General features: G+C 38.9%; 1 protein-coding gene across 4 annotated transcripts in view; it reads left to right on the top strand.

Moving 5' to 3' along the window:
- KCNQ5 (potassium voltage-gated channel subfamily Q member 5) overlaps positions 1–26707 on the top strand; it is a 283110-nt gene that overhangs the window by 241002 nt on the left and 15401 nt on the right. Inside the window, exons 7-11 of one of the 4 annotated variants that reach the window (XM_059468559.1) lie at positions 1347–1442; positions 4680–4774; positions 6307–6333; positions 9299–9355; positions 14817–15037. In XM_059468559.1, the coding sequence (XP_059324542.1) occupies positions 1347–1442; positions 4680–4774; positions 6307–6333; positions 9299–9355; positions 14817–15037 (496 nt within the window). The remainder of the gene's footprint in view (positions 1–1346; positions 1443–4679; positions 4775–6306; positions 6334–9298; positions 9356–14816; positions 15038–26707) is intronic. The other 3 variants (XM_059468563.1, XM_059468561.1, XM_059468562.1) reach the window with 3 other exon arrangements.

Below are 26707 nucleotides of genomic sequence, written 5' to 3'. Positions count from 1 at the left end.
TGCAGTTTTTTTATGTTTTTTCTATCAATGTTCAAGAGACTAATGGAATTGGAAATTATCTAATGACTAAAATATAGTGTAGCTTCAGAACTAAATTCTCAGGTTCTTGAGTGAATCTCCTTTTTTTTAATTAGTTTTGAATAAGCATTAAATGAGAAGTGGTATTTGTAATTTTTGTACTGTTTCCAGTGCAATGTCTTTTGGTATTTTAATACTCATGTGCTTTATCTGTAAATCATTATAAAACATGGATATTATAATACTTCATTTGTTTTCAACCATATAGATAAACCAAGATTAAAAATGTTAATTTGTCAACAGCATTAAATCATCTGGTGCACTGCATTTATTTCTTACTCTAGCTACAATGAGCATTTCAGAATCTTTGACATACTATAATGCATTATAATTATAACCCATTACCTGTTTGTGAATCCTTGACATATATTGACATCTACTGTAATTAATTCCTTTTGTCACCTAGTCACCACTAACAAGAAAGCTAGTCTTAGCAGCACTACAATGAAAAGATGAATACCCTTACATATTAGAGATGCCACAACTTTTGTTCCTTGTGTCATATCTATGTACAGATACTAGTTTTCCTCATAAATATTTCAGTGCTGAATCTGTCTGTAAAAGAAGAGGTATGTGGGAAATTTTGCACTTCTTATAGTATTTTATCTGGACTAAGAATCAAGTGGAAATATTCTTCCTTATAATGCAGACATGTCCAGCAAAATTATTACATTCCTTGCAAGTCAAGAATGAAAACATCCTCAGTTTTTGGATCTATCCAGTTAGAATCAGATTTATCTTACTCAAAGGTAAAAGGCTAAAAGAGGGGAAGTTTCATAATTAGCTTTTTCATAGCCTCTAGAATGAACAATGGGTATTATTTAATGGGAAAGATCAAGAAGAAATGCATTTTCTAAGTTTTCTAAAATCAAAAGTTCTAAGTTCTGCAGATGTGGACTTTGATGTCCATGTATATCTGGCATACCTGTCAGCTGGTCATTTCCTCATTCCTGACTCAAGTTCCTCTGAATATTCCTGCTTGATTTTATAAATATATATCTATCTCTATGGCCTTGGTAGTTGCAGGAACATAGTGTAGCACAAAACCAGGCAATGGGTGGTCATTGGTAGCACCACAGATGTTATGTAAGAAATCTCCTGCTTCACCAGAAAAAGGGGAACTGCTTCTGTGCCTTCTACTATCATACACTGGTCATAAATGTGTTATCTGAAGCAACTATATGGTGTAACATCTTCACGAAGTCTTCGTAATTGATGATGTATGTTTGTTCAAAGACTACCTACACATTGATAAAATGATATTGCAGGGCATCCTTGGCTCAGGATTTGCATTGAAAGTGCAGGAACAGCATCGTCAGAAACACTTTGAGAAAAGAAGGAATCCAGCTGCAAGTCTAATTCAGGTAAATATGAAATCACCAAAAAGATAATCACAGGTGATTTAAAGTGCATATTAGAACAAGTCTTATTTCCATTTGAAAAGTTTTGTGGAAATAATATTTAACAGATTGGTTAGTTTCATGAAATAACTGTGTTCAGTGACTGCTATGTGTTTTTGTAATTCTGTACAGAATCACAGATTCATTTAGGTTGGAAAAGACCTTTAAGATCATCAAGAAAAACTATAACAAGACACAAACTATAACAGCATTTCTGTGTGTAGTTTTTGTTCCTCTATCCATGTTAATGAGACAGAGGCAAGGATGCCAAATGCAGGCCTGCAGTCAGAAAGCTGTTTGGAAAAAGAGAATTGATCCCTAGATAATCCAACTGACAGCACAGTGCTCTTGCCTATATTAAGCTACTTTTCATCTCCTTTAGAGTATTTAGAGGGTTTAGAGTATTTCAGTGAGTGATGTACTTGGTGAAGATGAAACATGTCCTGCCCAGAGAATTCCTTTCACTATGAGTCAATTCAAAAGCTAGAAATGTAGGCAATTAGAAACAGTTTTTAAATGTCTGAAATTGTCTGAAATTGTTCTGATGTGATGGTGCAAATCAACAAAAAGTTGAGGAAAAAGCCAATGCAATGTTTTGCATTGGCTTTTTCCTTAACTTTCAGTCCTAGTTATAACTGAGAAAATACTCCAAAGAATCATTTTGCACCAAACTTTACTCTACTTGATGCACTGAAAAAAAAGGGGGGAAATAATCTCCTAGAGCCCTAGTTTATTTTCCTGGGATGCCAAGTATTCTATGTGTGCCATGTAGGCTGGGTTTTATTTTTGAAATAGTAAATCCAAATAAAGAAGCTGAGTATGAATATGCTAGAGTTCCGTGCTAAGTACTGATATATGTCAGACTGTCTTTGAAGCATTCTTAAAGTTAATAAATGTTTTCCATTATTACTGTTCAATTATTATTAAATTCTAAATATTTAAAAGTTAATATTTTTTAGAATAATTGACAGAAATAATTCCTCTTCTTTTGTGTCTAGTTTAGAATGACTGTCTGGCATATTTTCTAACACATATATTCTGATCTACTTCTTCCAAATTTAGTTGCCAGAGGAAACACATAATAGATTTAGGTTTTGGATATAGCTCTTATTATTATTTTATGACAGTTCAACCAAAATATTAGTAATACAGCATGCTAAATAGATTAAGAGTAGCTAGCTGCCTGATTTTGGAGATTGACTCTTAGCAAGTAAAATCATTGTGAAAGGAAGACATTTGTTGTGGGATCCCATGATGAAGGCTGTTCAGCATTTACAGGTTCAACACTTTCAGTGATCCAGAAGTTAATATAAAATTGCTGGTAAAGATATTTTCTGAAGGCACAAGGGCTGGCAGCATAGGAAATATGAGAACATGCACACAGGAATAAAACCAAGGATGACCTGAGTGACTTTTAGTGTGAAAGGATCACTGCCAAATGTTTTAATACAAAAATACAAAACTTGATCTGGAAACTGAATCCAGATAATTATAAGATGTCTCTATCCCAGCATTAATGAATCAGGAAAGGATGTGATCAAGCATGAGAAATACAGAGGAGAAAGACAGGGAAAGAAGGGTCAAGAGCTTGATACAAGTTCCCAGTATGTTACTACACCTGCTTTTATTAAAGACCTTAGATACAGAACCAGTAACATAATGAGAAGACTGATCCTACCACTGTGTATGATGATGCTCATACTAATATGCTACATATCAACTCAGCATCTACAGTCTGTAAGTGAGACTGAAATATTGGAGAAAGCAAATAAAACATTGGAAAAATGGGTCAAGGACTGGAGAAAATTTCATGTTCATAAATGCAGGATGCGTCTGAACTGCATATCATTGGGTCCTGTAACAGTGCCCAGGTGTTTTTTTAATTGTCTTTAGCTTATCAGGGCAATGTCTATTTTCTAACCAGTTACACTGTGCTAACTCATCTGTTGCCACAGATAGACACTTTGATAGAGCCTTTACCTATAGATAGCTGTAGAAAAGTGAAATATTTGGTCTGGATATACCTTTCCCAATTTCTTTAGCTCATAAGAAATATTTAGTGTGAGAATTATTTGAACACAGAAGCTCAGAAAGGAAGTCTTAAAACCTACTGGACCATTTAATGTAGTAGACAGAAACATAACAAGTAACTCTGGCTACAAGCCAAAACCAAAGAGTTTCAAATTAAAAATAATGCAGAAATTTTTGACAATGAGAATGCTCAACCAATGAAGCAATTTTCAAAATGAGTAACAGGTTCTCCATCTGTTAATGAAGACTGGATGTGTTTCTGGGAGATACAGAGTAGGAAAACACAGGGTATTAGATTCCATACAAGAATACCTAGATGACATTTAATGGTTGACAATATACAGGAAGCACAGATGCTCAGCTAGTACAAATTAATATAGTTATGCTGACATCAGGGAACATGTCCCAGCTTGTAGAACCAAGGCTCATCTTACTATCTACATGCATTATAAATCTAAACAATGGACAGATTTTCAATGCTATGCTTTGGTTACTCACTTTTGCTAAATGTTTAAAAACACAAAATGAATAATTTCAGTGTTTCAAACCATAGAGAATGCTTCTCTTTACTTTTCAGTTCTTTTTGTCTGGTTTTCATTATGATTTGCCAAATGTATTATGACATTTTCTTCACGTCAGAGTGCAAGTTTGTGTGGGTGTCCCCTATGGACTTGTCATAAATAAATCACTGCAATGCTTTTCTGAGCACCTTTATGTGCTGAATATCTTCTGGTGCTTTCATAGAGCCAGTAAGTCTTATCTTACTGCATGAGGTGTACTGGGATTCACAAAAGTTTTGGTAGGTTTGTACTGGTATTTCCTGAATCAGCCTAAGCAAGCACATTCTGGTCTGAGCAAAATCCCCTCACTCTGTGGTCAGTGTGGTGGCATTGTCACTTCATGTTCTTGGTTCCTTTGTGCTTTTCTATTGTTTCCCCATACCAGGCTTCCTGGCGGTTTTATTCTACTGACGCCAGCCGAACAAACATGGCAGCCACCTGGCGATATTATGAAAGTATTCTTCCTCCCCTCAGGCATGTATCAGTGCTATGAATGATAAGAGAAAGATACATCTTGTATCGGTTACTAATCTGCTTTTCAATTTTTTGTTTCATCCCCTATTCCCTCTTGCCTTGTTTTTTCTTTTTTTACCGTATATCCTGCACGTAGTGTGTATGGCGCAGTTATGCTGCTGATGAGAAATCAGTTTCCATTGCTACCTGGAAGCCTCATTTGAAGGCCTTGCATACCTGCAGCCCTACAAAGTAGGTACAAATATGGCAGCTGGTGCTGGTTTTGATGTGTGTTCAAGCTTATAGAGAAGTAGTATTTGTCTGTTTCGTCTTGGTTTGTTGTCTTTAGTCCTCTCAAGTCCTGTCATTAAAAACTTCAACTAACAAATCAGATTAATATAATGTAGGAGCCTAGGAACAAATACAAATCATTGCTATTTATCTTAGAAATGCACAGGCATTAGAAACATTTTCCCAACAACCCACTCATGCATCACAGTTAATGATTCACCTCATTCCAAATTATCCTCAAGGAGAAAAATATTAAGTTTAATGCAGAGCTTGTCCCTTGGTTCAGTGGTATGTTTATGCCTGTGCCTCTGTATAAGGCTGTAGCTGCTGATCTACCTTTCCAAAGAAAGAGTGCCTTGTGCTATTTTGCAGGTGAATGCACTGAGGAATTTGCTCCTTTTTGTCATAACTTCTGATATATTCAGTATTTCCTTAGGACAAACTATATATGCAGTCATACATACAGACAGTAGAAGACGACTCAAAAGACCTGTTGCCACAGTTTGGCAGACAGGAAATATTTGATATCCTAGTTTGGGTGAGAATTCACACAGCACTGGCAGCCCAAGACTTTTCAATAATTCAATAAAAGGTTTAGCAGAAGGCAGCAAGTTGATGATTCAATACGTGGCACAGATCAGGAAGTAAAGAACACTTGATAAAGATCAAAAAGGAGAGCGCTAAGAGCCTTATGGGAAAGCTCTGATAAGCATCTTAACTGTTGTTAATTGCAGACAGTGCAAGAGAATTAGTGGTTTCTCTCAAAGCTGGGTGATGAACATCCACATGACAGTAAAAAGGTAATTGTGTGCCAAAAAGCTCAGCCAAAAAGAAGTTTGGCTGGGTATCCAAAGCTGATCTTTGAATTTCAAAGAGTTGACAAGAACAGAGCCGTAAGTAATCCATTACCATAACTCTAATTCCAAACTGCTCCACACTAAAAGAACCTTTTAGATTAAAAGTTACATGAAGTATTGATATTTTACATATACAAACAGACTGAAAGCAACATTAATATAAATGGATGGATAGAAAATTACATAAATAATGAAGCTGTATCCCACATAAAATATTCTAAAGTATGACTGTCCCTCAAAAGTGCATCTACTTCTTGTTTTAAATAAGTATATTGCTGTGCTAAAATGGAACCTTTTTATTTACCAGAAATAACATATCTAATAAGAAACTACAGCTTTCTGTTATATATGTGTCAGCAATGCATTTTGCCTAAGTGCTTTGCCAACTCAGTCTGCAGTGGTATGTACTAAGCATGTTATGCATGTGTTAAAAAACCTGAAAAGTTTCTTTTCCAGAACCATTGTAGTTATGAGTCTTGCTTGAATGTTTTTGTGGTTGCAATGTAATGTGTGTGTTGTGCACCAATTAACATATCCATTTATGTCTATCATACATATAACATCATCTCTAACTAAGTAATGTGATTACTGTCTGCATAACAAGTATGTTTTTCCCTCCCACTCCCTGACCTGAAGAAAAGAACAAGGGGAATCTTCTAGCAGGTTTGTAGTTTCTTTTATTTCTTTTATCTGTGAAATTGCTGTTTCCTAATGGCTTTTAGATGTCTTGGGTTCTGTACAGTAGGTTCAATGAACTGCAACCATTGATGGATAATAATCACAAATTGGATCTTTTTAAACTCATATGCTGCTGAAATTTGCTTCTTTGTCCCAGTTTTTCTATGGAAAAAATAGGCAATTTTTTACACATCTAACATGCTGTAGCTTTGAGAAAAGCTCAGTTTGAACAATGACAGAGCAGCCAGTGGACCAGCCTTCCCAGACCCAGCTCCTGAGCAAGGACATGTCCCCAGCTTCTGCTGTAAAATCAATGCAGGATTTGCAGTGGAAATTACAGACATATAGTTTAATTTGGCAATGTCAAGAAGCCCACCAACCCTCCATTGCAGGGAGAACCCTTTGATGGGTCTGGTTGGATGTCACCTTTGCTCTGCAGGAGCATTCTCAAGACTTCCTCAGTGCCATGTCTCCACATTTTCTAACTTTTCTGTCATCCCCTCCTAAGGAGCATTTTGGGACATAGGAGTTTGGGGGAAAGCAGCACTGCAATGTCTCACCTCCTCCTGGCTGCATGGCTTGCACTCCCCCATGGCTCAGTTCAAGCAGAGGAGCCAGGCTGGTACCTGTGCTGAAGAAAGCCCCACTGCTGTCAGCCAGGAGCCCAGATGGGCTCCCACCCAGCCTAGATCCCAGCTGAGCTCTGACTGCCTACAGCTGGCACCAGCAAGCCTTGGCAGGGCCATCCTCACTGGGTAAATAAAGCTCTGGAGAGGCATGTCCTAAGGCACTGGGAGAAAATGCTGGTCTTTGCTGCACTAATAGCCCAAATCCTTAGGAACAGGAAAGGCTTCAGTGGCTAGAAATGGCTCTATCTCAGAAATTCATTAGGGATGGGAATCAGCCAGCATTTGGCAGCTGGCACTGTGGTATCAGCATGCTCAGATAATAGCAGAATTTACCTCCCAGCAGAAAACACTGAAAAGCCAAGGAAAAAAGTGTTGATGACATATCAGCCCCTGAAATACATCCAGCCCCGAGTAGTACTGTGGTTCACAAGTTCTTCTGGGTTATTCAGTCTTCACATCAATTACCCATGTCCCATTCCACTTCCCAGACTGCTCCTCTGGCACCTGACTCCGACCTTTTCCTCCAAGCATGTGTAACTGCTGTTAGTGTCACTGTGACTCAAGGGGACAGGATTTGCTCTGTCAGTTCTGGGACTTTTTGTATACATTACCTCCACAGGCTTGCTAGCAACACATTGATCTCATTAAATTATTACAGTCTGATCCAAACTTCTTGCACTCACCAGCTGTATTTCCTAGTCTTTTTGACAGCAGCATTTAAAATTGACTTTTTTAAAGGTGAGACAGAAGTTGCCAGTAAATGAGCATATCCCTCTAAAACTGGGATTTGTGCAGAGGGGAGAGGTTATTCCCAGTTGTACCAGCAAGCACTAAAAGAGACAAATTTACTTACAATAACTGGAAACTAGATGAAAAAAAAAACCGAAACACCCAGCTGTCAAAACCATGCTGTGCTCTCCCTATTGATGATAACAATTGTGGCTTCAAATTGAGTCAACAATTTAGCCAAATTTATTCACTTTATTTTCACTGAATGGAAGATGTTTACTCCTTCAGAAACACTTAATTAATATATGCACTGCTGCAAATTAGGGTATATGTAAAAATGAACTCGTTACTTCTAAGATCATGTTCTACTGTAAGAACCCTACAGACCCCTCAGTGCCTTTTAAAAAAGGTGTGTTTTTTTCAGTGGCTGTTTATTGCTCTTATGCTGATATATCACTGTATGTTTGTATCACTGAAAATAGAAGTGGTGTATGTGGTCTTTTGTGGCAAAGATGTAAATGCAAACTGCTGCAATGTACTTTGAGATACCTGTCCTTGACTATTTAACTTGTTTCTTACTGCAATGCTAAGTGACTTGCATGGGATGCTATGCGAACAAAGTACGATTCTTCTTGTTTCACTCTTAAATGAAGAAGTGTTTGCACAAGCAGTACATTGGATTGAATTCTGAACATGCTCTTTGCTCTATATTCCCTTCTAAGAACAGCGAAGAAAATCTTCAGGAAAAGTTCATTATCTTCTTTCCTACCTAATTGACTCATATTTACAGAAATTAATTCTTGTGTTTTGTCATGTATAAACCTGCAGTCTTTCATTAGGTGATGAAATGTTGCTATGCATTTGAGTTGAGAGAGTTGTGTTTATGAGGCTGCAGCTTCAGATTGATTTTATATGTTGTATTTCCCAAAATTTTACTCACAAATATTCTAATTAATCATTTATCAAAGTATTGGTAGACAACCTCTCTGGTGTATCCAGGCTATAAATGAGATATTTCTATAAATCAGCTCCAGAGTTGTGCACATTATTTTAAAAGACTATATCTTAAATTCTTAATATCTGCAAATGCACACACTGAAAGCAATCAAACATTTATCTCTGTTCAGTTATACAACATGGCTGAAATAGTTCCTGTGCAGGAAACTAGATCAAGACTGATGAATCTTGTCACCTACAGAGAGCATAATCAGTCTTAAACTGTGTGTAGGACATGCACTGGGTGTCTGCAAAGGATGAATGTCGCCCATCTAGTCTTGTAACTCATGAGGCTGAATATGCATTCCGTATTCAGACAATTCTCTCTGGTGCAATAAGAAGCAGTTTTGCCAGTATAAGATCTTCAGGGGAAAACTCAGCCCTGTTCTGAAGGAAACTAGTAAATTATGTTATGGAATTCTTTCACCTCCTATACCATATCTATTTCTAAAAGATTTAATGTAAACAACTCTGCATGCACCATATAAAAAAGAAATTGCCAATGATGCATAATCTAGCTTGAGGTGGAAAACCTAACCCCTCACCCAGCACTGGAATGCCTAGTAACAGAGTCCTCTATCTCCCCTCACTCCTAGTAAGCTTTGTAGTAATAAACAGAAGCTCTTCAGGATGTACACCCCTCGGAAACATAGGTATTCAGCATCCTGCCTATTCACATGATGTTTGAGAATGCCAACTAACATCAGGTGCATGATCCATTCACTTCCCCTCCTCGGTGCTTTAAAGTTCCTTACTTCTCCAAATGTTTCCTATTTATTTTAAGTGCCTGTAAGTCCCTTTTTGCTTGTTGCCTGCAATGCCATTAACACAGTGGCAGCAACACCAGTTGTTTCAAACTCATCCAGCCAGACAATTGCAGTGGCAGCGCATCGTGGTTTTACAAAGCCCCATTCCCCTTCTCTGCTTGACACTTCAACTTTTGGAATGCATTACCCTGTGGAGATCTAAAACTGGGTTTGAATATTTGGGTAAAGCCATTTCCCCAAGTCCAAGAGGATTTTTTATGACCATGGCAGTTGATTTCTCCATCTAATTATTAGTGGAGAATATTAAGCTATAGCATGCTAGGCAATTACAACAGCCAAAATGTGCAATTGTTCTTGAGAAGAATCCCCTTGGACACAGCTTGTGGATGATGTGCCTGCATCCTGTACTGGAAGGTAGAGGAGTGCAAGTGAAATCAAGCATCTGCTTCAGCTGAATTCTCTAGAAATTGAGTCTCTTACCAAAAATGGTAATTCCTAGATAGATTAATCTTACGGGAAGAAGCCTATGATTCATATCTCAAGCTGATTGCATTTTTTCTTACTTATTAAAAATAATGTAAAAGACAGTGGAAGTGCAAACTGATTACAGAAAATTAGGATCAAAATAGTTTCTCTTCATTTAGAAATTGTTTTGAAAAGGAAAAAATTCACAAACACCCTGAATATTTACTTTTCCTGATTGACAATTGAAATATAATATATTGTGGGCTGAAATTCTTGCTTTACTTATTGAAGGTATGAGATACAACGATAAATTTCTTGAGTTTGTGGTCCTAGCATGAGACTGGTGGTGAAGTCTTTGAACTTTAGATCTCACAGTATTATCCATTGCATTTGCATTTGTTCAATTTAGCTTAATTTCAGTAAAAGTATTTGTACGCTCAGTAAGAGCCAACAGCTGTATTTATAGGTAGCTAACTACTGAAAATTGGCACGGGCACCTGTTTGCTGTTGTTTGCCATAGGTGATAATTTCTGGCAGTTTTATCTTCTGTCTCAAGACTCAAGTCCTTCTTCCTCACCCTCAGGCCCTCCAGTTATTTCTGATTCATTTCAATTTCTTCCTATTCTTGCTTCCACCAACTGGCTCAGTATGAAAAGCTGAAAAACGAGGTGAAATTATGGCTAGTAGCAAGCAGTAGTGCTGCAGCTCTGAGACTGAGGCAGAGCAGAAGTTTTAACTTGACCAGAAATCTAGGAAAGTGGCAGGCAAATGGGGGAGTGGGACTGGGAAGGAAAGAGATGCTCAGTTAATAAAGTATAGGGAGATGGTCCGTGGAAGACAGAGCAAGCAAAGGTTTGCGTGCACTTCTCCAGAGCAGTCATTTGGACCGGGAGAAAGTGATCGTTCCCTCTGAGTGAAGCTACAGTGACCTCTAGTGTCCCTACACACCCATTCCTTCGTAGATCAAAGGTGGCAAAGGCAGGATTTGAAAACGAAGAAATAAAAATTAGAAAGTCATTTGCTATCCTAGGGAAGTGAGCTCCTTGGGCATGAAATGGGAGCAATAAGCCATAAGATCCTACAACTGACCTTTCAGAAGGCTGAAAAATACAGAAAAGTCATTTGCTTCCTTTTCTATAGCTGCCAGTTTTAATTGATCTCCACTAAAAGATGCTTCAAAGCTCGAGTGTTATCAATAAGGATACATTCCACAACTTTCAGCCTGCAAGAATAGAGGAGTGATAGGTCCAAAGGAATTACCATTGCCAGGGAAGTCTGTCAGGGAAGAAAAATGTATGTCAACCAATTAGGCTAAATTATAAGTCATATAAAGTACAAGAAATGATGGACAGACACACATCTAAAGGAATGCAGAGATAACAGGAGACAGCTGTGGATTTCTCAGATCATTGTAATTTAGTTTTGATTTAGGAACTTGTGCTATTTTATTTTCCTGTTTCTTTCTCATGGTTTTTGCCTTTTGGACAAACACACGAAGTTTGTGAATACTTATGGGGATGGGTGAATATCCAATGGTAATTAACAGGTTTACATTGATTCAAGGGATTTCCTTTGGATACCAGGTAAAAAGAGAGGAGAAAAGGTGAAAGATAAAAATATAATAGGCCAGGACCTGAAAGATTTGAAGGATTTTTAGCACACACAAGCCAGTACTGATACAACCAGCATTAAATCAGAATAAAGGGCTCTAAAGGAGTCACTGGCTATTGATTCAAATGCAGAATGTCCAAAGATGCTTGAATGGTGTGTTATCTTCACTCTGCAATTTTAACACCATCTCTACTGCTGTTGCAACAAAGAATCCAGAGCCAGGAGCTAGGCATTATCATAAGGAAAGGGACTTTTGCTTTGGAGAAAAGCATGGTCAGGGAATGCTCAAAGTGCTCTGATTCAATTACTCCTTAATGATCTGTTATTTCTCATACATAGAAGAGCCCCAAGACAGTGTGTTCCCAAGCACAAGCTTTCTTCTCTCAACCTTTCTTCTCCACTGTCAGTCACACAATTTATGCCTGTGCTGAGAGGGACCCAGTGACTTCAGGAACATTTCCCACCAGTCTCAAAATAGGAACAGGGATCCAAGAAGCAAAGAACTGCTCTAGCTGGTCTCTTTGGGTATGCATCTCAAGATGCAGAAGAGAGTTTTCAAAGCCTCCCTCCTTCAGGGGCTGTGTTTCCCTTCACAATGCAGTGCTCTCTGCATGGACCCTTGGCGTGCCAGTACATGGTCATTGCTACAAAGCAGACTTGATTTGAGTTTTTAACTAAAAGCTCTGCAGTTTACATTAATATTTTAATTCTCAGCATTGCACTTTTGAAAAATGTCTGTAGTAGAGATAAAATGCCTACTGTTCCTTTCACCATTGCCTTGCTGCTTTGATTTGGAGAACTAAAGATATTCAGGTTAAGTAGTCATTCTGTACCATTCAGCTTTTATAAATGAAATAATCATGTCTACCAATCATTTAAAGGCAACCACTGCTTTCATTAGTGCAAATTAATTGACAGAACAATACATGTTCTGTTTTGGTGTTGGTTTTAAATTTTCATTTTTATTTTGGAGTTGATGTGATTATTAAAAAATATTACCTATATGGATAGGTTTTATGGCTATTTTACCCATTTTCCTTTCATTTTTATTTGTGCAGCAGGATGAGAGCTGTCCAGAAACTTTTTAATTCTGATGTTTGGGGGGGAAAAAGCATCAGTTGACTTCATTTTTCAATAGCAAGTACAATTTGAGCCATAAGGGGAGTTAAAAAAAGGGGGACACTTGTAGGAATAATATCTATAAGAAGAAGTCAGTTTTGATTCTCTTCCTCATTCTGTATAACATGACAATGCAATAATGTGGTTAATAAATATTGTACATATTTTCATTGCTGTGAAATGCAAAAGATTCCTGAGCTGAAATATAATTCAGTCTTGAAATGTAATTTGTATTCAAAGCTAAATTCTGAAACACTTTTCTTTCAAACATTGGGTTCTGTGGATCTTTTGTATTCCTTATGCCACAGCATTGGGTAGCAATTTACAATGGAAATAGATAACATTTTCATCCCTGTGATGTATTTATTTCAACAATTGCTTATTTGGTCAAGAAAAGAAGGGGATTACATTGAGAAAATATAGTAAAGGTATTATTCTTCCAAGTAATCAGACATGCCATATAGAAATACATTTATAATACATTTATCTAATAATCTTTCTATTGATGTGTTCATTTTTTAGTATTCTTGAAAATTATCACATTACAAGCATCCCAGCATGTGTTTTGCCTGCAACAAACTGCATCCTTTCTGCTCTCAGGAATGTTTGTACTCAGACTGAAATGCTATGCTTTGCTATGCATGGACAAAGATATGTTTATCTCAACATTTCACAGCCACAGAGGTTTATAACTTCTTTCCATTTCATATAATTACATGTTAACACTGTATTTTCAGAATGCAGTAGGTTAAATATCTAAGAACCACATAGTCCATATTAGCATTAGTTAATTATCCCAGGATCTGTTCATACATCTGTTCAAAACATCTTATGGGCATGCCGAAATTAAGTGCAAAGACCTTGAGAGTACTAGAAAGTGTCTTAGCTTCAAGAACCCCCATAATTTTCAGGTAGACAGTCATTGGTAAAGGTGTTTTAAAAGTCCCCCTGCAAAGCCTACGCCAGGGCAGTAGGACTGCAAGTCCCAGTAACACCCTTCCATGAACAGACACTGCATTGCCCTCATCATCTCTCCCCTTGAAAGAACAGGAACACTTGATCAAGCTGACCATTCCCTTGCTCAACCAATTGAATTTAACCTTGCATATAAAACAAGGTTTCCAGACCTTGGTATCAGACTCCTTCTCTGTTTGCTCTTTGTGTCTTCTGCTACAGGAAGGGACAAAGAAAGGCAAAAATGTTAAATAATTAAAAAGCATAGGTAGATAGTCACAGTGACCACAGGATGTTCATCAGATATGTTTGGGCAAAGGTAATTTAAGCTCCAGGAAATAGAAAATGTACAAAACCCACAGTTAGCTGGCTGGGGGAGAGGTCTACAAGCACAGCCGGAGGGAAAAAAAACCCTTAAAATTGGTCAACCGTAAGACCACAGGGTGACCATTGATGCAGCAGACACAATCATGAGCTTGGCTGGGCTCTGTTACCTGTCCAGTACCACCTGCACACGGTCAGCTCCCAGCTAAATCTTCAGCAATGACTTTAGGGACCACACAGCATATCATTACATTTCCATTAATCAGCCATCATGCTGTTTCTTGGATATTTTATTAACTTTGGTTTTGTCTTGTCCAAGTAAGTGCTCTAACAAGGAATTCTGGATATGAGTGATCACTAATCATGCATATGAAATGTTTGAAGTGCCACGTCCTGCAAAAGCATGAGTATATGCTAACAGTATTCTTTGCCTGCTTAAAAAAACCTCAAACCAGACAATACTACATGGCATGCAGTAACAATAAAATACAGTTTGGTTTTGTTTATCTGAGGATATGGCCAGAAATGCACTGAACTTGGCTGACTAAGATGGAAACAAACCTTCAAGTTCAAGGAATAGAAAAAACATCATGGAGATTAGTATATAATAATTGGGTGAAATTGTTTCTATTTTCTAATTTCCTTTAGAAGTTTATTCTGTACTGTATGATAGACTGGAAATGCTAATGCTTCTATCAAAAAACATCAAATCAGTTCCATTCACAAATTAAATATATTCAATGAAAATAAAAGTGTTTAAGAAACCGATTCATACCATTGAGATTTTTTACACAATTTTTTCAATAATCATACAATAGAAAAAAGAAAAGGATTGAAGTAACTATGAAATAAAATATATTTCTCTCTCTCACAGTCAAAAGCTAAGTTTCAAGGAGCGGGTCCGGATGGCCAGCCCACGAGGTCAAAGCATAAAAAACAGGCAATCTTCAGTGGGAGATCGCCGCTCACCAAGTGCTGACATTGCCACCGAGGGCAGCCCAACCAAAGTGCAGAAGAGCTGGAGCTTCAATGACCGAACCCGCTTCAGGCCCTCGCTGCGGCTCAAGAGCTCCCAGCCCAAACCCATGGTTGATGGTAGGAGTTGTTCACCCCTTGTTTGCCACTGCACGCTGCTCCCAGCTGCTCACACTCCTGCACACTTGCACAGTGATTGTACACATTTCAGGAAGGCAGAAAGAATTGCTGTTTGGGGCCAGAGACACAAGCCAGCTATAGTCTGCTTCAAAGACCCTGATAATGTGATTATTTTTTTAATAAGAAATCATGTCAGTGGTGCGTAGGGAGCAACTGGTGGAAAAGGGGTCTCTGCGAAAAGTCACAGTGGACTAAAGGCATCCCAGGGAATTGGCTACAGCAGCTCTTCTGTCATGGCCACTCTCCCACTGCTGAGCTCAGCTGCTGCCCAAACCTGCTGCCTCTTGCTGGTGTCCACACAGCACAGCCAGCATTGTCTGTGCCTTGGCCAGCCAGGAGCACAGCTTGTGCAGAAGTGGCTCCCTCAGGCAGAGGAGTCCCAGTGCCTGCACTGGTGATGGAATCACCTGCCACCAAGGGATACACTACTGGGTGATTTCAGTTTTACAGGGTTATATCTGCCTTCATAAGGCAGTAGATTTTGCAAACAAAACAAGTGTTATTGGTTTTATGTATTGCTTTCTATAGGGTATTTTGGATGTAGGAAGCACTCCTAAAAATGTCTTGTTGAACCTGCAGCAGGCAGCCCAGCCTTTCCCTCAAGCTGCCTCCTATGCTGCTCTATTCTCTAGCTTAAGTCCACTTTGGCATTAAACTAACCAGTATTCGGGCAAGGATCTTCATCTGATGAAGCCTGCTAAAACAAAGGCAATGACTTCTCTAACCAAGGAGCACCAAACTGGATGACAGCAGCCCCCTGACAGGAGGAGCTGAGAGAACCAAGTGAAACTGACCCCTGTGTGGGATGGGTCCAGCACTGAAAGGTGCACTCACATAGCTCTGGGGGTACTGCTGCCACAGCTGATTTTGTTTTGGCTTTCACCATTCCCATATTTCCCAATCTATGAATGTTTTGCTCTTTCTTGTGGTACTCTCCATGTAAAAACAAGGGAAACAAACTGGTTGACTGCCACAGAATGCAGTGACCCTGCCTGAATGGGAAAGGTACAACCTCTTTCTACAGTGGCATCATGCATGCTACATACAACAAATGTGGTAAGACTAATTAGACAGAAGTGCAATGTTGATGTTGCTTCCTTTTTAAGAGCACATATTACCACAAACGTGTAAGTTGCAAAAACTCATTAAACTGCAATGCCCCATCCCTCAGTGAGGATGTTCTCCATAACAGATCTCTCCAGGAAAAGCCTGGGTAAATAAACATTTCCTGGAGGGCAACCGAGACAAACCATTGGTATTTGCTAAGATCATCATTCCAGGCTAGACCTCCCGTACGGATATGTCTCAGATTTTCCGAAATTCTGAATTTGCCTGAGGTACAGTGAGCTGCTGGGGTGTATCAGGATATTATCCAGGTTGCTCCACTCCACTATCCACTGCTATCCACTCTTGTCTCCATCCTGGGTTACAGGCCCTGGCTTATGTCCCATGGCAGCTGTATCACAGGGCTATGTGACTTAGCCTGGGTCTCACACTGATGTGAAGCTCAGCCAAGGCCATAATGGGAACTGAGAAGTGCTCTAGGTGGCATAGTGGTTGAAGCTACCCTGTCTAAATTTAGGCATCCAACATAATCACTTATAAAGCACAAGTATCATCCCTAAACCGCATCAGAAGTAATTTCATAGGTTAAACTCCTGTAATTCACACTGTGCCTGCAAATGACCTAAGGAGAAAGTAATTTTCTGAGCACTCTCTCAGAGTATCAGTGGCTCACTTTTGCCCCAGTCTGCACCTCACTGAAGCACCTGTTTCATTTTTCATCAGCCCATTTATCATAGAAGCATTTCCTCAGCATGTCCCCTATTTTGTCCTGTACATATTGCCATCAATAGCAACTATGTGCACAAGCAGATCATGCTACCTCTGACTGTTTCCCTCTCACGGAAAAGGTGGCATAAACAGCACCTTGGGTATGTGTATCTCTTATCTGTAGATAAAAGACAGAAACAACAACAGAGCACTCATTGCTGTGCGTAAGCCCTTGAAGATCTTCCCGCTCCTCAGGGTGAGCACAGCCTGTTTCCTGGTCAGTGATTTCCTGCTACTAGTCCACCCTTATGAACTGGGGCCAACAGATACAACCCATTTCTCATCTCTGGCAGAAGGAACAGCTTCCATTGTCTCCAGCTTTTAGGCAAATGCCAAGTTTCCATTCTGGGACCTTGTCCAACTACTTCTAGAACCAGTATGATTAGAGAGATGTCCAGTGTGCTCACTTGCTGAGAGACAGCTCCCTTCTGCCTTACCCAAACTTTTGCAGGAAAAGTCAGGCACTACTAACCTTTATTTCCTTTTCTTTCTTTTCTTTCATAGCTTGATACTTTCAGCATTTGACACCTCAGTGAAAAAGATCTCAAGATGATGTATTTAATTTAGAACATCTTGCATTTTTCACTGGATGAAAAAAACATTATTTGCAGCATATTATTCTTATCTCTTGCTTGCCAGGTCCTACAGTTTCCTCCTTGAGGTATTCCCCAGCCAAATAATTAATAACTTTGGCAGGCCAATCATCAAGCCAAAACTAGAAGCCAAATTTTTCTGGGTGAAATCTTGGGCACAAAACAATACACTTGAACAGCTGGTCCTTCTGGTGAGTCCTCCATCTCTGTAGAGTGTTTGGTGGGAGAAGAAATTGCACTACAATATACTTTTAGGGCAGTGACAACATAGTGCTGGATACCCAGTTCAGTGTCAGAACTTCATATCAGTGAAAAAAATAGAGTCTTACTATGAACTTCCTCTTCCAAAAGAGAAAAGAAAGAAGACATTTCACTGTATGGGATGTAGAGTTGTAAATGCTCTGCCTAGACAGAGGACTGAATTCTGTGTGAAAATAAAAGAAAAATGCAAATCTATAAGGAGAGGCTTCCCAAAGGAAGGGCAGTTGTTACCATATGAGGATGATTTAAGGCAGATCAATGGTCGACACAGAAAATTTGCAGTGCTGAATGAGTTCTGGTAAGGACATGGCTGAAATCTGGGCCAAAACCATCAGAAAGAGACTGCTAGAGAAACTCAACATTAGCAATTAGAAACTGGCTTGCAAAGGGAGGTTTTGAGTCCAGATAGGAGCTCATGGGGGTAGCTAAAAGGCTAACCTGATTGAAAATGTAATAGCTTGCCTCTTAGGCTACCCAGCAACAAACACTCTAGCACTCCCCCACTGCATATTAAATTCATAGAAGGAGAATTTCTTGGCAGCAAGTAAAACACTTAAGCCAGCCACTGGTATATCCCAAAAGGATTCTGGCATAGCAGCCTTAGAACAGTATGACCAAAACCATTGCCCAAATGGCCTTATTTACAGTTAGTAACAATCTTCTGAAACTGCCATAAACCATTTATTGCCATTGACAAAGTGGGTCTGACAACAGCAGTAACTATTTCAATTACATGTGTGCATCTGCAAATGGAATCCAAACCTGAGGGAGGTTTGATGGTTAGATAAGTTTTTGGTGGCCTGACTTTTCTAGGTCATTCAACAACAGTACAGGGGAAAGTGAATATCAAGACTTACATAATCGGATTTTAAATACATGTGCAGTCTCTGGTGACATGTGGTACATAACTTCCAGAAATCTTGTTGAAGAGGGGACTGTGCACAAATTAACAAAGATGCCAGAATGCTGGCATCTTTGTTTTCAGCCTAAAAGGGAATTATCAGGCTGAGGTATATGAAAGGGTAATTTTCACCAATCAAGAATGGTAAATAGTAAAGCTTTACAAAGCACACACTTAAAAAGGATTGTATAGCGTCATGGAAGAGTCTTTTCCAAAGGGATGCTATGTCCCAGAGGCAAAGGTGCTGCCTGACCTTGGAGCCCCTCACAGCCTCCTGTGCACCTGTACACAAAGTGAGCCTGGAGATACCTCTGGCCCCAAGGCCTCCTCATGCAGTATGGCTTTGGTTCTTCCCTGTTTTGCTACCAACAACAGGGAAGCTGCAGCCAAACTCTCTGTGGGGAGTGGTGCCCAGAAGATGAGAATACCCACCAGCAGGGTCAGCCCCATGACAGAGTCTGTGCTTTATTAAATAGCACTGGTGATCACATGCCTTGCTTAAGGCACTGTGCCCATGCCTTCTTGTATGTTGAGTATCCATCCACAGACACTCAACCACACAAAATCTCTTCTTTACAATGGTGTTCCTGTCCTGTTTTGTTTCCTGCTTGCCTTACTTTCTGAGGAACAGAACATTTTCTGCTTAAATCATGCGCCAGTCTTGTACCACCACAGCTGAATTAATGAACCAATATTATGTTGTGGATGCAGTTTTCTGTGAGGGACAAAAATACCCTATTATACTTGTTTTCTACCATCCCATGCTTCTAAGCCCCTGAATGAGTTATTGTGCCTTTACTGTAACCTAGAGACATTGTGTGGCTTTTTGAATAAAACATCAAAAGCATCCAGCACTGGAGATATTACAAACATATTTCATTTGATTAATTAAAAAGAATTCTCTGAGGAAATATTTGATTTCTTGCACCATCCCCAAACATTATACACTCACATGACCTCTAGCCTTTCATTCCCCAGAGAGTACTTGCACAAAATCCTGAGGGTAGAGTATATTACAAGAGCCATGGAAAGAATGCAATTGTGCATTTCAGCCCCCACGTCCTCAGCTACTACCATATAATTTATGTATTGCAAAAATGACAAGTTTTCCTTTCAGTAGCATAAACAGCTTGACCTTGGATAAGGTTCACTTGATGTGGCAGAAGTCCTTAGTTGGGTTGCTTCCACATCTAGGCTTAAATTTGCTGGTTCAAAGTGAAGCTGCATGTTGTCAAAGTTTGAATGAAATTTATTAGCAATATATCAATCTGTGCTAGACAAAAGATTTATTTTCTTGTTATTGCCTTCCATAGAGCAGATACAGCTCTCATTTATTACCACTGTCACTGTAACTAGGAAGATCTGGCATTCTGATCTAAGCTCTGAGTCATTTTTGTGAAAATAAGTACAGGTCATTGGTTTTGAGGCATTATTTTAGTTTATTCCAGGCCAAATGAGTCCACAGTTTAGTCTCTTTCTTTACAATACCTCTTGAAGAACTTGCTGTGCACCATTTCTCACTGGACTCAGTGGTCACAGGTATAGTGATAATGATTATTAAGCTTAGCTCTGTGAGGAGCAGCAGCAGACCATCACACAGAAGTATGATTTGCATGGGTTTCAGAAACCCTTATCTGCAGTGAAGACTGTACTAATGAGATAAGAACTAATTTTGAGAGGATGGTCATAAAACTTCCCAGCCACATGTAACCCACTTGCACCAAATCTGAAACATTTGAGGAATAGTTTTATTTTTATGAAACATTACCAAGGAAATCCTTCATGGCTTTTTAAAATACAGGGCTATGCTGTAGATACCTGAATATAAAACAGCTATAGCTCTCTAACCCTTTGCCCCTGTCTATGACCTCCCTCAACAACAATACTTGGAAATCTCCCAGGGCAGAGGACTCTGAGGACCTTATGGAATATCAGACATATATCTGTGATATGTTCTACAAGGTCTTGAAGGGACACAGTCAATTAAGTGTGACATTTAGCTCATTAGTCTACAGTTCCAGATACTATAATATGTTTCTGCAATTTATTTTACAGTTTTTACTTCTTGGATATGGTATATATAAAATAACAGAAACATGTAGCTAAAAATACACTAAAGCCATAGATTTAGAGTCACCTTCTTTTGTTTTTCTCACATGGCCATCGAAAGTTGCAGGCTAATTTGCTACTATTTATAATAAGATCAGCCTTTCAAGCAGCATAATTATTTTGCATTTAATGAATTGTTTTTAGAAAGTCTCCTGGTCCTCCATATCATCATTCAAAATTAAAAGGATTCCTTTTTAATTAAGAAGTGGGAGCTGTTCCATGAAATATTGCCAGTGCAGAAATTTCTGAGAAGTCAAATAATAACTAAGGGAAGGGAATGCTTGAATTTTAGATATTTGGAACTTACTTGCATTACATGATAATTGATATAAATTAGGTTTCTGACCTTAAAAAAAGAAAACTATATCATTATATCCAGAATATGTAAAAAAACTTTCCACCAATTCTATCTTCCATTTTAGCCAAACCAGACGATTTTAAGAAATGCTTTAACATAGATAATGTTGTTAGGGATATCCTTTAAGATACTGTGCGTCATACTGCACTGCAGTTCCCAATAACATCCTCTTCTCCTCCCCATCTGGAATGCTTTGTCTGTTTCAGGAGAAATATAAGGAATGGGCTATTGATACAGCACTACTGAACTCCCAATCAGTACTGCCACCAGTTTCCTTCCTTTTCTGAAAAATTTCTTTCTAGCATGGAAATGGCAACCATTTCATAAAAGCTCCCTGTAAACAATATTTTTAAATGTTGTAAGTCTTATTCCCGCTTTCTTATTTTTTCCACTTGTACACTGTTGTCTACTACGAGGGATTTTGGAGTAATTTCCTACTTGTTCTGCCTTCTTCCTTCTTTCTTGATTAGAAGAAAGTCTTTCCTTTTGTTGGTTTCTTTTTCCAGAGATCAAGGAAATAAATACATAATTCACTCCCTTGGGCCTCCTTTTTCTGGCCTCTGCTCTGGAAAGCATGTAAACATGGGCTGCTGCCTTTCCCAGTCAGGGGAAGCTTTGGGCATTCTTATTAATTATGTGATTAAGTTCCATCACAATTAGCATTGCTTTCTTTAGTTTATTTTTCCTATGGAACTTGGTGAGCAATCAAAGTAAAAACAAAGTAAGTGAACTATGTACTGTGAGAGAACCAGCTTGTTGATGTTTTAAAGCGAAGGCAAAATGGAAAGAAAATCAGTTATAGGGGTAGTGAAGGGATTTTGTATTCATGGTTCAACAAACAGGAGGATGAGAGCTTGTGAAGAGGTGAGAAGTTTCATGAAACATATTTAAACAAAGGCACTAGGCTAATACACATTTTGTTTATAGAAAGGGAAATTGCATGAATCACATGAACATAAACCATCAAGATGTTTGTACACAGAGTAATTTTTGAGGGGAAAAAAAGAAACTGAGATTTTGTGAAACATTCTATGCATTACAGCATCTGTGGAAATACTACAAAATATGTAAAGGATTTTTTTTTTTTGAGAATATAGGCTAAATCCCTAACACAGTAAATGCTCATAGTGAAGAAAGGTACTTCAAAGGCAGGGGAAAGTTGAATGACATACACCTACCTTGCAGATACCCTAGGCATTACATAGAGCAGCACAGCAGAGGCTCTATTTGCTCACCAAGGAGGCTGAAAGAATGAATAATGAGTATTAAGCTGCTGGCATTACTTCTCAAGCAAGAGGGTTCATCTGAGCTCCGTAGTCATGTAAACTAAGGCAGTTTGGAGTCTCATAACAAAGCAGCTGCCTGGACCCCCCTGCTGCAGCGGACCTATGCACTGGCACCTCCCACAGGGACAATCTGTCCCCCAAAAGCTTTGAATTCATGTCCAGCTGTACTTGCCTAGAAGTTAGATGCACTGAATTACCCACTCATTTTCTTTCTGACCGCTCACACAGAAAATGAGTGTCGAGATGAGTGTGTCACCCTGCACTGCTGCCCTGGACAGCCAGAGAAGCTCTACACTCCCATGAGGCTGCTGAGCAAGGTGGAGAACAGGCTGTGGAGCTGCATTATGAATTGCTTGCACTTCAATTCTTAACTCAAACTCTAAATTTTGATAATGACAGTTAAAAACTATGGCTTAAAGCAACTCTGCACCTGTGAAAATTAGGCCGCCATCCAATTTTCACCTTGAGTCATACATTTAAATGAAAATCAATCCGACATTTTTTCCAAACCAGTGTGTTTTTAACCAAGTCAACACAATACTGTGCTGTAACATGAGTCAGTGCAAGTCATATGCAGGCTATCAACTTCAGGCGCCTATTGAGATTTTCCCACATTGTATTGGTTTTGCATGGCCTGGTTCTTGGTAGTGGGGGGGCACAGAGGTGGTTTCTGTGAGAAGGTGGGCTGTCAGCATCAGCAAAATTATTTATATCACCCACATGAAGAACCCTAACTACCTCTTGTGCAGTCAGAGTAAGATCCAAGTGCTTCTGAAGGCTTCCAAAAATGAGTCAAGAGGTCTATGTTGGGATCACCATACCAGTCACTATGTCAGATGCACTTCCATAGGATTATTCATTGTGCTGGCACACACATTTATTAATGCTGGATTGTTGTTGCTAGCATATTGCTGTTTCCAGAAAACAGAAATTAAAAAATCTTTTTTATTCTGTTTAACAGGCAGATAATTACTTGAATGTTACTGATACTGAAAGCAAGGAGCTATGAGAGTGATCAGAGCAATGACAGTTTTCTCAATGCCAAAGCATGTTATTAAACAACAGAAAACACTTCTAAGAAAGGACACATACTATTTACAGAAATAATAAATCAAGCCTTATTAATAACTTTTGCACAGAGTCATATGAAATGCAGCTACAAACTTGTAAATTTTTTTGTTGGTGACATATAATGCTGTAGAACTGCCTAATGTTTTTGCCCATTCATTTGTGGTGATCATAAATGACTAGAGTTTGCATGAAAAATGCATAAATACTGTGAAAAAGGGGGAAATATCAAGACAATTTTACTGGCTTGTGCATGCCTCTTCTATTTCTTGGTAATTGCTGCTTTGCTGTGTGATTAAATCAAAGACTGTTTGGGAAGAAAGAGGAAGAAATTAAAAAGCAGCAAAGACCAGACAGTAGCCCAAAGTAAATAATGTCTAAGATTATAAGACAATGGCAGATGCTTCATCAGTTGTCAAATAAACATGTTCTTTGTTTAAGATCAAAACGCATACTGAATTCTAAATATGCTGGTACTAGAAAAAGGTCTGGATTGTCAGGTGGACTGAGAGCCCTGCTAAAAGAGACCTGCAGGTAATACACATTTTGTCTAAATGTGTATTGAAAGACATTTGGGGCATTGTTTAGGCCGTATTCCTGAGCTGCCCATGGAACAGACTTGAAAGCTGGTTAGCTTGTGGTAGAGGTAGCTGGAGAGAAAGAGAGATGGGGGCTAAGCCTAGGAAAGACTGGCAGCAAAGCCAGGCTCATGCAGAGCAGCTGCTGCCCACAGTTCCTTGTGGAACCCACTTGGAACATTCACAGCCTCCCCCAAGGAGAGCAGAGGACACAGACAAAGGGTACAGGGAAGGATGTGGATGTGAGCAGGGCTAGGCATGAGCTGGCACTGGGGGGTCTAGCTGCCCCAGTAATGCCTAGGAAGGAAGGGCTCTCTCTGGGAACAGACAGCAGCTTGGAGAGCATGGCTTAGCCCCATCTGGGAGCTGGCAGAGGTTTGAACAGCTGGAGCTGCTAAAGCAGCCAAACTGACCCCAACTCAGCCCTGACCTCAACGATGAACTCGAGAGGGACAGAAAGCATACAAGTACATCTCACCTCGTAACTATGTGGTACACAACATGAGCTTCCACTGGAAAAATTGGTAAGAATGTGAACTTTGATTTCAGTGGTGTTTTAAGCTGGAATTTTTTTCTCTGAATTGCTACTATGCATTTCCCAAACTTTTTCCCAGGTCTGCTTAGTTTCCTAAGAAACATTAATGTTTCCCATAGGAATCAAACAAGGCTATAGCTTTTCACAAGCTTTATTGACCTGTGATATTGAGTATCTGCCATAATGAAGGAAATTCATATCAGTGAAATATTAGAAAAAAGAAAGGTGATTTATTAGGAGCAGCATCTCTTATTAAAGCTGGCTTAAATTTATAAGAATTTTCCATCATGTGTCTAAAAATTTTGCAGAACTTTTTATCCACAAGGGAACAACATGAAACACTGTAATTGCACCACACAGTTCTCAAAACAGTTTTGCAAAGATATACTTTGATAAGGAAGCCCTTTTATTAATGACACTATACTTGGCAAAGGACCCAGGAACCGTATCTGTGAGACAGCCATACAGAAACATGTTTATTTTAAACTTTCAGGTTGGAGTCTCCTGTTTCACTGAGTTTAGACAGCTATAGCACTTGTGATCTGAGCAGTATTTTTCCTAATTTATACTGGCATAACTGGATAGATTCAAACATTAGAGAGTCACTGGAAATACCAATAGCATAAAAAGCTCTGGTTTTAATATGGCACTTAAAAATGAGCAGGGAGATTTCCACACTGGAAGAGGTAACTGGAGAGGCTGATCAGATGTGACACCTGGAAAGTTAGTGTTGTGGAATACTTAGCATGTCCTGAGATGGTGGTTTAGGTAGTGTATATACCTATCAAATTAATTATAAAGTTTATTTTAGCTAGTCACATTTCTGGGCAGGGATCCAAATGTTATTGAGGCAGAATGGGTAGAGAGATGTATATTTTATCAATAAGATAAGCCAAGTCAGGAGTGAAGATCACAAAAGAGTACAAGAAAAAAACACTCCTGGCATCATTACAGTCATGACTTACAGTAATAGCACCTCAAAGTTTTGTATGGAAATTTCACTTTTACTGTTTAAAACTTAATTTTTAATGGTTGCATTTGATTGTTTCATGTGGGCTTAAACATTGGCTGTAAGCCATCTTTCTTTATTAAGTTGATCTGTCAAAAATTAATTCACCTGTTATTAAAAGCTACAGATATTTGTCATAAATGTACCAGTTCAGCAAGAGTGATGAAAAAAATATATATGATGCCAAGGGTAATGAACTAGCCAGATTCATTTAAAAAAAAAACCCAACCAAAAAATGTGCATGGCTGAACATTAAATCTGTGAAGAAAACAATGCAGTAATACCAGTTCTGAAGATGCTGTACAAAACTGTTTATGCCAAGATGGCATCCCTATTAGATTTAGAAGGTACGATGACATTTTCAGGCACTTTTGACTGACAAATAATATTTTCCATCTTTAATCTGCAGTCTTCCTGAAGAAGGAATTTGAAAGAATGTCCTGTAATCATTTGTGTCTGACTGTGCTTCAAATCTGCTTATAATTTAAACCCCTAAAATTATTTACTTGAATTGTTTCTGAATGACTAAACCTGTTGTTTTAAATAACAGCATGAATGTAGGCAGCAACCTAGGACTGGGAAGAAATCTCCTCTGTTATTGAGGGTTACTGAATCCCATCATTTTTCTCTGTTTCATGTCACTCATTTTCCACTCTGTTCCTCATGAAGCAGACACTTACATGATGAAATACACTGACCTTGAGTGAAATTCTTCTGAGCACTTGGATTTTATGCAGTTGAAGAAAGATGATTTGTTAGGAAAAGCACCTACCCCAAAGAATTTTCCTGTAGTTCACGTGCCTTTGAAATATAGATGATGTATGGGCATCCCTGACCCTGCCCTTCTTGCTCCATTTGCATTCCAGCACATTTTAAGCTTGTAAACCACTTAGTCATGCATCAGTACCTGTTTTATGTATTGAGTACAATGGACACTTCTGAGATTTCTGGCTAATTCCCAGATGGCAACTCTGCAAGGTGGTGTTTAGGAAATGTAAAGGATCCACTTTTTTTTACAGTAACTTGGCTTAAGTCCCTATGAAAAAGGAAGCCTGGAATACCTGCATGGCTCTGAGGTT

Source organism: Ammospiza nelsoni, chromosome 3, assembly GCF_027579445.1.
Source record: "Ammospiza nelsoni isolate bAmmNel1 chromosome 3, bAmmNel1.pri, whole genome shotgun sequence".
NCBI lineage: Eukaryota > Metazoa > Chordata > Aves > Passeriformes > Passerellidae > Ammospiza > Ammospiza nelsoni.
This window is presented reverse-complemented; position numbering and strand designations above follow the sequence as displayed.